Here is a 13763-nt window from a genome sequence, read left to right as displayed (position 1 = left end):
GAGGTGGTGCTCCCCCGCGGAGGCCCCGCAGCCGCACGACGTTCCTTGGCGCGGGACGCCCGGGGGTGACTTCGAAAGCCGTTATTTTTGGGCAGGTTTTGTTAAAACAAAAGTATTTTATGAGGAAAAGCGTCGTGGCAGGGATTGGTGTGAGCCAGCGGGCAGCTCCAGGGTTCGGAGGGACGCGGTGCCAGGGAGAAAGGTGGCGGCTTCTGCTCCCCTCCGGGTTTCATCTGCCGCTGCCTCTCCGTACCTGGGACCTCAGGTGGTCCTTCAGCTGACTGTCACCCCAGGGAAGCCTTGGAGGCTTCCCTCTAAGGCCTGCTTGTGGCTGGAGTGGGGGGTTGATACACCCCTCCCCACCATGCCACTGCATGCAAAGGAAACTGGAGTTGGTGCCTTCCTGGTGCTGGCGGTTCCCGCTGCCGATGGCCTGGTTCTGGCAAGGGACTGTCTGTGTGGAAAGGGATGAAGCTGGCGTGCAGTAATGTCTGCACTGTAACCGTTTTCCTCGAATTGGGAAGCATGTAGTGTTTGAATTTTACAGTTGCTATGTACAGTTTTTATATCACTTAATAAATATTTGTACTTACTGTAGCTTGGCAGTCCTGAGGAGAGGAATAGGCCTGTTGAAAGATTTAAATTTGGTTTCTCTCCTGGATTAATGCAGAAGGCAAAACATCTGGCATACAGGCTAGACAACATCTTTTAGTGTAGCGGTACAAGAGTTAATTTTTTTTCCTCTCCTTCTCTTCTTAGTATCCTAAAATGTGCTGGGGGTATTCTTGGAGATCTCTAACCTCTTATAAGAAATCATACATGAGTGTGATTATTATAAAGTAATGCTATGTTGTGCTGATAGCTTGCTGCAAGAAGTGTAACTTGTTCCTTATTAATAAATTATAAGTTTTTTTTTAAAAAATTGTTTGTCATCTGCAGTTTAGAGCAACTTAAGAGCAGTAAAATACTAATTTGAGGTTAAGTTAGAAAAATGTAAATTAATATCCCAAAATATGATAAGGTTTCCTAAAAATCTCAGCGTCATCTTTCACCTTGTGTAGGCTATTCTGGTGGTAAGGGTAGTCAAGATTAATAAGCTTTCAGTTGCTAAAAACTTATTATCTTAGATTTGCATCTGAATGGATGAATCTTGAAGCTCACATGTGTCTGTTGTCCAGGTCTGACTGGAGGATTAGGATTTAATCACTGACATGGGCAGAAGAAGAAATAAAATGTATTGGAGTCCTATTGTAATGTAAGATGAGCAATATATGTATGGATAAGTATAGCATTAAAACCTCCACAGCTAAACTACTATACAGCATCAGATTATTACCACAAAGAAAAAATAAAATAAATCTCTTGTTATTTCTTGCAGGTTATTTACATTATGCTTCTGATAGAATTGACACATCTCTTTTTTAGTAGCTTTTATTGTTGGTTGGTCTTTAAGTTAGGGGGAGTGACACTAAATGGCAAGTGTCAATTTTAAACTGACTGAAAATACAGCACAGCAATTGTTTTTGTAATCTTTCTAGGATTTCCTTAAGCATTTCTGTAGCCTGCAAAAACCAGTAATTTGAGGCTGAAATCCAGTATTTTTCCAGGGATGTCAGTTCCCAAGGATGTCAGATTTAAGAGTGAGTGGACTTGCAGATCTCGTGGACTTGCAGACCTTTGCACCTGACAGAGTATTCAGTTTATTACACGGTTCTCTTCATGCTGTCCAGTTTATAACAGTAGTTTATGCAGCAAGATTAGACTTTGTGCTGTCATTTCAAATGACTTAATGTTCATCTTAACTTGAATTTTATTTATTTTTTTAATGTAGTCTAAACTATACAAGTCTATTATTGAAGATGTGATTGAAGGTGTGCAGGAACTCTTTGCAGAAGAGGGTGTAGAGGAACAGGTTCTGAAGGACTTGAAGCAGGTTTGTTGGATTCCCCTGCACTAATAAAAGTTGTGTGTTTTTTTTTCTTTTGGGATGAGGGCACCTGTCTGGTTTTTTGCCCTCCAAAACATGCAAACTTTTGCCCTAACTTAGAGTTACAAATATCCTGTGAATGATGTATTGGGCTGATGGAACTCAAATTTCAGTAGTGATTGTTACCGTGTTTATTGGATAGAATCAGTCAGTTTACTCTTGGAAAAACTAGAAATACCTGATTATCATTTTAGATGTGGTTTGTTACTACACCTGATATCTGTTGACCTTAATAATACTCTTTCTGCAGCTTTGGGAAACCAAGGTGATGCAGTCTAAAGCAACAGAAGGTTTCTTCAGACATAACCATCATTCTCCACAGTTTACCCTGCAGCTGCCACACAATTTTCACCGTGTTCTGCAGGCTTCAGCAGGTCAGATGTTGAACACAACTGATGCAATTTAAGAATAGCTCAGCGGTACAAGAATCTTTTTGGAAGACTTGAAGATGCTGCAATAATTTGATTTGCAATGCTTATGTATATATCTAACGTGATGGGGAACAGTAATTATTTGAAAGCAGAATTTGACTAATAAAGGATGAATTAACTTTGATAAACTAATGGAATTATGTCTACATGCTCTTGATCTGCTGCTTATTTCCAGTAGCAAAATGTGAAGAGATTTTTTAGCCTTCTTGTCTGCAGTCCAGAAGTGTAGCCCTGCAATTGCAGATTTACCAGTAGGGTTAAGCTTTCACTTCCCCTTTTAATGCGTGGCATTATGTGTGCTGAGGTTATATGGCAGGTTTGTGCCATGCAGCTGTGCTGTCATGTTGGAGTTTAATCTGGTTCTGCACTTGTTAAAATGTAATCCCTTGCTAAAACAGCAGAGTGGGAGTTTTTGGGGAGTTTTATGGTTTGTCTTTCAGTTAGTTCTCCTAAAAGTAGTATTCCCATTGCAGAGAAGCACTTGACTTTCACACAGGCTCTGACTGACATCAGGACCTACTCTTCTCAATGAAGTCCAGCTGATCACTGTGATAATCTGATGGTAGAGTGTCATGCTCAGCTGAGGCTTCTCCCAATGTGAGAGGCCATTAGGACCTTTCCCCACAAAGGACAAAAAACCATGTGAGGTGATTTAATGAAAATCTGTGTGGTAGTGCACTTCAGGGTTGGCCAGGCACTCTTCATCTGCTATTTTACAATCTTCATAGTTGAATGGACTGGTTTTGGAGACAGATGTTTTATTTATTCCAAGTGATTAAAGGGAATATACATTAGGGGTTTTTTGTTATTGGAAGCCTTATATTTAATGAGCTTTACCTTGTTACTCCTAATTTTTGGAAGGGAAATGCTAAGGCAAAAGAATCTGTTGAAGCCAGTGAAGTTTGAGGTTTGTTTTTTTTTTTTTTTTAATGGGATTTGAGTTGTTCTATGGCTAGAGGTTTTCAGCATAATTAAGGCTACCAAAACTGTTTGCTTCTTGAAGCCTGTGAAAGTTTTCCCTTGGACTTATCTTCTCCAACTGAGATCAATATTGAGTGCCTTTGAAAACCCCACCCTACTTTTCTTACTATTAACACCTTGGATTTGCTCTGGTGCAGAAAAATATTTGCACATTTTTCTCATGTTGACAAGGAAAAGTACATTTTACATCTATGTTCCTGGTCATATTGAAATGGTAGCATTGTGCATCTCTCATAGTTGATGTAATAAATGGAAATGTCATGCTTAACTTTTCCAGTGCAAATTAAACAGATCAAATAGTTAACCAGAAATATTTTTAAAACAAACAAACAAAAAATCTCCAAGACCAGCTTTTAGCAAAATGTGTGTTTTATAAATTCAGGATTCTAGCCTTATCTAGATGTGCTCACTTGTTTTGATCTAATGTGTATGAACTGAAGTTGGATTGCTTTAGTTTCAGCATTGCTTGCTCTAAATTACTGAAAGATCAACTGTGGCCTTTTTTTTTTTTTTTAATAGCTTCTTTAGTCATCCCAACTGGCAGAGGTTTTCAGCATTTCACGACAGCAGACCTGGTATGTAGGTGTAGTACCATTTTATTTCTATTTTTATTATTCTTAATTCTAAATGATTACATTTTTCAGTTGTTAACAGGCTTAAGGGGAGGCAAGTATTAAATATTTTCCACGTATAGATGCTTTAGGACAGCATTTAGTGACCAAAAAAGTAGCATTTCTCCTGACAGTTTCATCTGTCCAATATGGTGTAGTAGGCAAGGGAGCAGGAGTTCTGCTGAGAGAGATTAACAGCTGAAGAAACTCAGTGTTGTTACTTGTAGCCCCCTCACCCTTTTTTTTCTCTTTTTTTTTTTTTTCTTTTATGAAAACCATACAAAAGTTAAGAGCTTGTAGAGGGAGAGCTGTAAGTCTGCTGCTTCTGGTTGAATGGTGAGAAAGGATGGGGATTTACCAGTTGGTTTTGCAGGCAGTGCAGCCAGAAGCACGTTGGAAGACGTGGCTCCATGTGTTTAGCCCGTAGGATAGAAGCAGAGAGGAAATGCACATCTATGGATTTTATTTTTTTTCCTTTTTATTATTACTGGATGTTAAAATAATGCCTGGTTGGAAAATGCTTTTCACTAGCACTTTCACTAGCACTAGTGAAGCTGGGAGCAGCATTATCTGCAAGGCTTAGAAATCATCCCCAAGAAAGTGTTTTTGGAGTTGACAGGTTCTGAACTCCAGGCATGGCAAAATTTGTTTGGTGAGGGGAAGGGGTATTAACTGTCAGAGCTTGATTAACTTATTGAGTGCCTCCTGAGCCTCAAGCTAACTAGCTTGCCAAGCTGAAATATAATATGGAGAAGGTGTAACATGCAAGTTTTCAGATTTAAAATTTGGATTTCCCCAGAACAGCTAGTTTGAAAGGGAGCCGTGTATCCAACTCTTTGCTTTCCAGGAGAAAAAGAGAATATAAAATGAGTTCATAGGCCTAGGCAAGGAGTCTGTGCTGTGTCGAGTTATACATGAGCTTAGGTAAAAGTGGCTGTGAGTGGAAAAATACCTTTCTGGATGGTGTGTCCACTGAGGGGGTACAGAAAGTGTTCTGTTAATGAAAAGGGAACGTGATAACTGGGAAATAGGAAATTAGGGCAAGTCATTATCCTGTCAATACAGAATACTCTTGATCTGTCTAAATTGCAAAAGTCTGAAGCAGCTCTTCAGTAAAGATGGTCACAAAAAGGCCCTCATTGATGTTTCATCTGGATGTGTTAGGTGTGACCTTTAGGGCACCAGGAGATAAAGTACCCACTATTTCTCAATAAAGCTCTTGTGTATCTAGGGTGCTTCACGACCAGGTGCAACTCTCACTCTCCCTTCGGGTATTGCTTATCCTATCCATGTGCCAGCTGGAGTGACACTGCAGACAGCATCTGGTAAGATTAAAGAGGAGATGTCAAATGTTACAGTGCATTGGCTGTATGTGGATATTGAAAGATGGTCCCAAGTACAGCAGATAAAACAAATGAAGTTAAAGTATAGGTGGGTAGAGCCAGTTATCCTCTTCTTCCTTTGTAGTTTGTGTTTGTAATTGCTGCTGGGGGAAGTAATTACGTTCATTAGTTAGTGTGTCAGTTGTGTACACTTGCAAGATCAGTTAACGTGGGCTGCCAGGTGATGCCATTTTCTTTGTTTTACAACTGCTCACAATTAAGTTCCTTTGTCAGTCCAGACACAGGTATCTCCTTCTCCTATACCAGGGACAAACTGCCATGTTTTAAAAAGGTAAAGACATTCCGGTGATTCAGAATCAAATTGATTTCTTATTTAAATAAAATCCAACCATCCATTAACCTTTTTGCTCACACTCATTTGCTGATAAAACTGCCTATACTAGTTGTACAAAAATGTGCTGGTACTGCTTAGGGTGTGATGAGTGGAAGGCTTGTTTCAGTCATTGATTGACTCTTTCCTCAAGCAGCTGTTCTTCTTTGATGAAAACTGATGTCACTAGATAACTATTTCAGGTATAATTCCGAAGGTTTTGAGACCTATAGGCTGGTATCAATGACTGTGTGTGTGTGTGTGTGTGTGTGTGTGTGTGTGTGAGAGCATGTGTGTGGGGAAAAGAATAATTAAACGAAATTGGGAATTTAGCTCTGGCATCTTAGTTCTAACATTGATAAGAATAACTTTAAGAATTCAGTATTTGGAGTGGTTTTCATGCAATGAGAGGATAGATAAACTAGGATTCTTTATTTTAACTAAATTAGGAGGGGTTTTTTTTAGGGGGGATACTTGAATGTCCTTAAAGGAGTGAACTGTCCCTGTAGATGTGGAAAAGTTTACTGTTTCATCTTGTGTTCCTTAGTTTCTGAAATGACATGGAAACAAATTTAAAATAGGATTTTTTTTTTTTAATCCAAAACAAAAAAGGGGTATTAAACATGATGGTGGGGATGGAAGTTCTGACTCAAAAAGCCTTTGAATGCTTAATTTTTGAAGAGTGAAATGGTGCTTGGGGAGAGCACTGCTTTGTAAACATCCTGTTTCTCATAGTTTGCCTCAGTATCTATTGGTTATAAGTTGTAACAGGACAGTGGCCTAGATGAACCTGTAGTTTAACCTGCTGAAGCGGTTTTTAACTGGTCTCTTTGCAGGGCACCTTTATAAGGTAAATGTACCTGTTGTGGTTACACAGGCCCCAGGTGAGGCAAGTATCCTCCATCATCCTGTTCAGCAGATATTTCAGCCCCTTGGGCAACCTTCAGTTCTGCAAGCCAACATTGCCAGTGTTGCGCAGGTGAATGCATCTTCTGCCCAGGCAGCTGCTGAAACATTGCAACCCCAGGAGACTGCTGTCCAACAGGCCACGGTATTCCAACCAAATGTCATGGAAAAAACACCCCTGGAGAACTCTGCCAATACTGCCTTGGTCCAGCAGCCTTCTGTGAGTCAGCAGCAACTTGCAACTACTGCAGTGTTGAATCAGCATGCAGACTCAACAGAAAAATCCCAGCACAGCAGTCTTCATACAGCTGGGTTTACTCCAGAATCCTCTGGAGGGTTTTCTCCAGATGAATCCTTGGCAAACAACTCGGGCAGTGTACTGCTTGATGTGGAGGGACAGTTGGACATTGAGCCTCAGGAGCTGGTGCAAGAGCAGGTGTCTGATGATATCATTGAGCTGATTATCACAGGCAAAAGTTTGGATGATAAGACTGTTCTGAAAGATCAGGACAGCATTGACAAGGTTACCTCTGACAAGGTAAGACCTTTTATTTCTCACCTGATGAAAATAACATCTGTTGGAGATGGTTGTTTGAAGTATCATAAGATGTGTCATCAAACACATCTGTAAGTGACAAGGCACATTTCTAAATTACAAGAATAAAATGAATATCATTTTAAAGTTAATTTTTGAGCTTGTTTCAAATAGCAGTAGCCAACTGCTTATTTTTACATTAAGAATTTGTTACAAATATTGCTGAAATACTGGAATTGAAGAGAATGTCAGTCTGCAAAATGCTAAAAGTGTAATAGATAAGTGGATAGATGTAACGTGGTTTTTTTAGACTTTTGCACTAGTTTTGGATATAATGTTTTGGGGTTTTTTTGTGACTGGGCAGACATGAATGACCCTTTGAGAATTTCCATGTCATTCTGACACTGAATCTGCATATAGATACTGGCCAGTTGTGGGCAGATTGCTTTTGACATGTGAGCTGGGATTAGTTTTAACTTGTAATGTGTGAAGAGCATTTAACTTTTATTAAGAATGCATATTGAGTATGAAAAGTCAGATTTGATAAGTGAAAATCTGCTGGAAGGAAAAGTATTTCCTTAGGAAAAAATCCTGAGTAAACTAGAATTCAGCTAGGGCTGTGTGGAAAACTTGAATTATTTTAATTAACAAGCCACTTTCCTGACCTCATCTAATTTTTGTTCCAGAAATTATTTGCAGATGTTTTGAGTTCAGGCTGGCTTGCTGACTTTGAGTTGCAGTGCTTATATGTGATTGAGGCAAATCTATTAAATGCAAATTTAATGACAGTAATGACAAATGACTGTAAATAGAAAGCATGTTGTGTTGCTCGTCTGAACTTTGGTGGCAGGATGGTGAAGACTGTCCATACTAGGAATGGAAGGTCTTGAACTAGAGAGTGTATGTGGATGTGAATTAAGTGCTACAATAAAGATTTAATGAGAACCTGAAGATGGCTGAAAGCTTAAAGCTTCTTTTATGTTCCTGTGAACGCTCAGTTTAGGAATTCTATGACTTTTATGAACAGTAACTTGAAGTACTGAAATATTTACTGTCTTTCTCAGCTTTTTATATCTTATTTAAACAAAGCATTTTGATTGATTTGAGGGAGAGGGATGCATTAATCTTGACTTTAATTTCAAAAATGGAAAATGCCTATATTTGGGGGTGGGGAAGTAGCTTGTTTCCTTTTTTTTATTGTTTTGGGTTTTTTTTTTTTTTTTGAGTTTTCTTTGCAATAGAAATTCTAGAGGCCAGCTCGGTCATCTTTTTCATAAGAAGTTGTTTGCACACAACAGTGTTTACAGAAAACTCTTAAGAGAATATCTTTCTATATTGCTGAGGAATATTTGGCATGGATTCCATTTCAGGTTAGATGTAAGGACAAGATTTGCAAATGTACTCAGGGTTTGCAAGTAGTTTCACTAAAATGAAACTCTCACTTTAGTGCCCCAATCTTGTTGCTTTATTAAACAAAAACCTCAGGCTTTGTACTGAACAGTGAAAGCTATGTGGTGTTAATTCACAAGCTGTCTCTGGTCTCTTTTATTCCTGTGAGATGGAACCGACTGAGCAGATGGAATCTAATTTACGATCAGAGAAGGATATCTGCAGTGACATTGAAGGCATAATTCAGCTAGATGGAACTGGTGACGTTTCTCCGAAGGAAGAAATATCGCATACAAAAGATGAGGAAGAGAATGAATTCATTGGCATTATTGAATCAGAGGATCTAAAAGTTCTGGAGGATGAGGAAGACGACGATGATGAATGTGACAGTATTTCAAGCACAGAGTCTAGCAGCAGTGGTGGTGATAGTGAAGAGCCTCAACAGGATATAGTTGAGGAGGTAATTTACTTTTAAGCCTTGTAAAGCACATTACAATAGTTTATCTGTCTTAACTGTTGAATTGTTGGACACAGAACGATTCCTGGTAGGTTTAACTCAGAGAAAGCATAGTTAAGTTGCATGCATCTTGAGATAGGAGCTACTACTGAGATAGTACTTGAAAGCTCATTGGAAAAAATAAAAGAGATGTTGAGAAGTCATTTGTTTGTTGGATGAATTAAAATTGAAGTTTTATGGTAAAGCCCTGGCCTTAGTGGAATGGAGTTCTGCTTTCTATTTAAGTAAGATCAGGATACAAACCTAGGTTTCTTTTCCTTCTGAAGGACCACAGGGAATTAAACAGAGAGGAGAACAATGTGATACAAGTACATATGTTTCCTAGGAAAAGGCTTTTCTTAAAGATGTGCAATTTTGTATCCTAGAGATTCACAAGAGAATCAACTGGTAGCATGTGGGCTTCCAATAAATACCAGTTGATTAGTATTCCAGTTACTGGAGTCAGCTTTGTCAGTTAGCAGTCTTGCCTTTTGACCTGTGTTTTTGGTTTTGAGAACATAAGCATGTAAAGATACTTCGAAGCATCTGGAGCTTTGTGCACCAGGGTCTTCATAGCCTCTAGGTCTTGATTTTTGCAATGGTAACTTTTATTGTTCTAGGTGTGTTTAATGTCAAGTATATTCAATGCTATTCTCAAAGAATGTATAAAATACAATTTTAATCTCTAGGACCCCTTAAATTCTGGTGATGATGTCAGTGAACAGGACACTCCAGACTTGTTTGACACCGACAATGTGATAGTTTGTCAGTATGACAAGGTACAGTATCTAGTTTTACCTTCGTTCCTTAATCATTCTAAATAATATCTTTGGAAAATCTATGTCTGGTCTCTGTCAGTGCCTTTTAAAGAAAATCTAATGCTGTAATAATTGAGTGTTTAAATTACGTGTTTAGCTGACAATAGTTGAAGACTTGCCTGCCATTTTCTGAAATGGGGATCATCAATGGGTTCATAATAGCCTGTTGAAGGAAAAAGAAAAGGGACCAAATCTTGAAAATTAAGATTCGTAAAGCTGCAAAAGCTTATGCATTTCCTTAACTTTTAAGTAACATCAGCACCTCCATGGATGTATGTATACATTCACAGCCATGAATTCAGACTTTTGAAATGGGTAACAGAAAGAAGAGTGTATTTACTTTTATATTTTTTTGTCTTTGAGGTGCTTACTGAGAGTTTTTCCTATCAGAATTCTGTTGTGTCCGAAAAACAAAACAGTTGTTAAGGGCCATTTTGTCCTCCTTCATCTTTAATGTTTAAAGTTCAACCTTATTTTGAACTCTTGAACATCAAATTAAGTATTTCTGACTCTGGTATGGTTTTGGACACTTACATGTCAGTAGTTTAAAAGCTGAAAAAACAAAGTGCATATCTTAGTTTGAAACAAATATGGAAAAATATGTCTGTAGCTTGCTTAAGAATGTGCCTTGGCTTTTATTCTTTCGAAAGTGACGAGTGGTAGTTTTTTGTGTGTGTTCAACCAGGCCTGTCTTGGTGGTGTCTGTGTTTTAGGGAACAGTGAGCTGTTAAGAAAATTTTCTTTAGTAAAGTGTAACAGATTGAGTGTTTCTGAAACTAGTTCTTTTGGAAAATGTAGTTATAGGGATGTGTGTAGAAAATGCATCGGAAATTAAGCCACAGTGTCTGTATTGTATTGAAAAGGTACACAAAGTTTTGAACCTTTGTAACTCAGTTTGATGCTACAGATGCTATAGGTAGTTGATGTTATGTACAGCAAGTTTTTGTCTGTAATAAGCTGAAAATTTGGTTGAAAATTTTTAAAAACTGAGAGCAAGTTCAGCACTAGCAAGTCTATAAGAAATTTAGTATCAGATCCTGTTAGAAATTAACAGTTCCAGAAGTTGGGGAAGATGTTGGTAACTTCCTCCTTTCCTATATAGATTTAATAAAACATGTAGGCCTAGTAGAAAGTAGATGGAAACAGTTATCTAATAAATTACCTTGTTACCTACAAAAGAATGCTGTCTGCAAAATGACTGTCCTGGATTTTTTTGTTTTTTTCCCTCCTTTTTCTTTCTGGACTTGAAATGCTTAAAATCCAAGAAATTTTCTAGAGATGTTTCAAATTTCTTCTTTTAGTAATAAACAAAAACTTTCTGCAGTATAGATCACTTTCCAGGCCTTTAAAAAGAAACAGAATATGCAAGTTCATTCTTATTGTTTTGTGTGGCAGTATTTGATTTTGAGCAAAGTTTTCCTGCTTTTAGCCTTACCCTAATATCCCTCTGTATGCAATCAGTATAGCTTTGCCATGTGCAAAGGAAAGGGAGAAGGAAACTGCTGCATTTCAGCTAAGCCATACTTGTTTGCAAAGTTCAGTGTATTTTGTGACTGATACACTAATGAAATTGCTACATTATTGTTTTGTTTTCCTGCCAGTGTTGAGCTTTCACAGAGCTACCTTTGTCTTTTTTATTTCTTTTTTCTTTTTGTGTATATGCTAACATTCACCAGGGGGCTGCCTTGAGAGGGCAGGGAATTTGTTATCAGCAACTGAAATCTACTGCCTCTCTTGCTTATTTGTGCTGGGTTCAGTGGAAGTGTTCCACGTGTTTTGGACTATCGGAGTTTTAAAAGAAAAACAAGTTTTGTAAACCAAGTATTAGGTCTAATATATACTTGGGAGGAGGGATTGATTTCTTTCTTTTCTCAGATACATCGAAGTAAGAACAAATGGAAGTTCTACTTAAAAGATGGAGTGATGTCCTTCGAGGGTAAAGACCATGTTTTTGCAAAAGCCATTGGAGATGCAGAGTGGTGAAACCTCACTGAAGTATGTACTTTAGGACTGTGGCATTATTCTCTTATGAACTTTCTGTGAAACGACTAGACTTTCTGTTGTTTTGCCATTTAAAAAGCAAAAAAACCCCAACCAAACAAAAAAGGCCCCCAAAACCCAACAACAAAGCTGTGATAAAAATATGCAAAATGCGTGTTGTTAATACATGCAAACTAGCTGTCTTTGCTGTTCTTTTCTGATTATTTCATTACTTTTCTACCCAAGAAACATCATTGGAATGAATAGCTTTAAAAGACTGAAATGCTGAATCTGTTAGTAATTCAAGGAAGTCTTGGAATACTAAGTGACTATATTTAAGTTAATTTCAGTTCTTTTGATTTTCTTTCCACTTTTAAAAACAAGAGCTAAAGTATGACTGGAAATATGAAACTACAGTTGTTGGTGATACTATTAATTTTTTTCCAAAGTCTGCTGAGTTTAAAAAAGAAAAAAAAAAAAAGCAACAGCTGTGTAAGTCTGAAACCTGTGGCTATTTCAGCTGTGTACTTCTTTCTCCCCTTCCTCTCCCTTGCTTTTTTGTTGTTTCTTTGTTTGTGGGTTTCTGGCTTCAGCTTACAAAGGCAGGCACTTTAGATGTAAGTCAGGAATTGTGGGTGGAAGATTCTTGAGCTCTCAAGAGATGAGAATTATGATTTTTTATTCTATACCCTCTATGTCTACTGAGATGCAATGAATAGTGTGATTTAACATTAAAATGTGATTTATTTTCACTGTCAATGGAAAGTCATTTAAGTTTGCTTCTGTACATATTCACTACATTGTGGGACTACAGACCAATAAACTGTGAATGATACAAATTGTGCATAATAAAAAAATGTCATCTCATATACACTTCTGGCAGAGAGTTGCTTTTGTGTTCTCTAAATATAAACTTTGCTTAGAGAAATGTGTACAAGCCATGCATGTGACAGTAGCTCACCCTGCTTTGAGAACTGCATTTGCAGCAGTCCTCAGCGTTAACTGGTTGTTTATTCCTCTAGAAACAGAGGTCAGAAAGAAGTTCTGCTCCTATAGGTCCGGGCCCTTCAGAGCTGCAGTTTTCCCCTAGCTACCTCCTGTTCCTTGTAGGACAATATTGGAAAGCGAATAGTAAAGCCTCAGCCAGGCTGACTAAGAACAGCCTAATCCTGCTAGAAGGGCAGTGCTATGCACAAGGCTATGGCACCCCTCCCTCCTGGCTGCTTCCTTTACATCTGCTCTAAGAAAGACATCATGAGACATTTTGGTTATCTCTACTCCCTGGGAGGGTGCAGAGGCCTTGAGAAGAGAAGAGAAATAAAGGGGAGTTGGAGAGAAGGAATATATCGAAGAAATGGGAGACACAGACACACACACACACAATCCTTGATGGTAATGGTACAAACCCTTCTGCTGATGGCATAGAGATGCTTCCCTCAGGAGGTAGGTTTTTTACAGCTATTGAGTTTCTTGTATCGTCTTTTTGGACATCTCTGCTGCTGCCCAGTGTCAAAGACAGGACACTGAACTAGAAGGCCTGAGCTAAGTGTGGCGTTTCTTTTGTCTTTTATAGATGCTGTTGCTGGATGTGAAGAATTGTGTATTCAGAGACAGTTAAAATATTGCAATGTATGATTTCTTTTTTCCCCATTCAGCTGCTTGGAGCTGCCCTGGTGCTGTATTTCAGACCTGACTTGTAGCTGCACATGCTTCAGACCCATAAATGCCCAGGAAATGCAGCTTTTACCGCATGATAGGTGCTTTTAGATTTCAGCACTCTCACAGGCTTCAAGGGGTTCATGCACCTTAAATGTGTACATTATGAACTGTGGGACCATCTTCAACTTGGGCAGCATAGGGATGCTTCAGAAAAGACTGGAAACAGGTAGCGTGGCACAGGAATCCGTGGGACATGA

General features: G+C 38.5%; 1 protein-coding gene across 1 annotated transcript; it reads left to right on the top strand.

The window, feature by feature from the left end:
* The first annotated feature begins 364 nt into the window (after positions 1–364).
* Positions 365–11850, top strand: GTF2A1L (general transcription factor IIA subunit 1 like). The gene is given in 10 exon segments (XM_029085529.1): positions 365–460; positions 463–498; positions 1832–1933; positions 2238–2361; positions 3919–3974; positions 5242–5335; positions 6560–7167; positions 8741–9013; positions 9739–9828; positions 11743–11850. Coding segments are annotated over 10 exon segments (1587 nt in total).
* Positions 11851–13763: the final 1913 nt, after the last annotated feature.

The sequence above is a fragment of the Antrostomus carolinensis genome, unplaced genomic scaffold (genome assembly GCF_000700745.2).
Source record: "Antrostomus carolinensis isolate BGI_N321 unplaced genomic scaffold, ASM70074v2 scaffold13516, whole genome shotgun sequence".
NCBI classification, from domain to species: Eukaryota; Metazoa; Chordata; class Aves; order Caprimulgiformes; family Caprimulgidae; genus Antrostomus; species Antrostomus carolinensis.
Note: the sequence above shows the minus strand (reverse complement) of the source record. Positions and strands in the feature narration are given on the sequence as shown.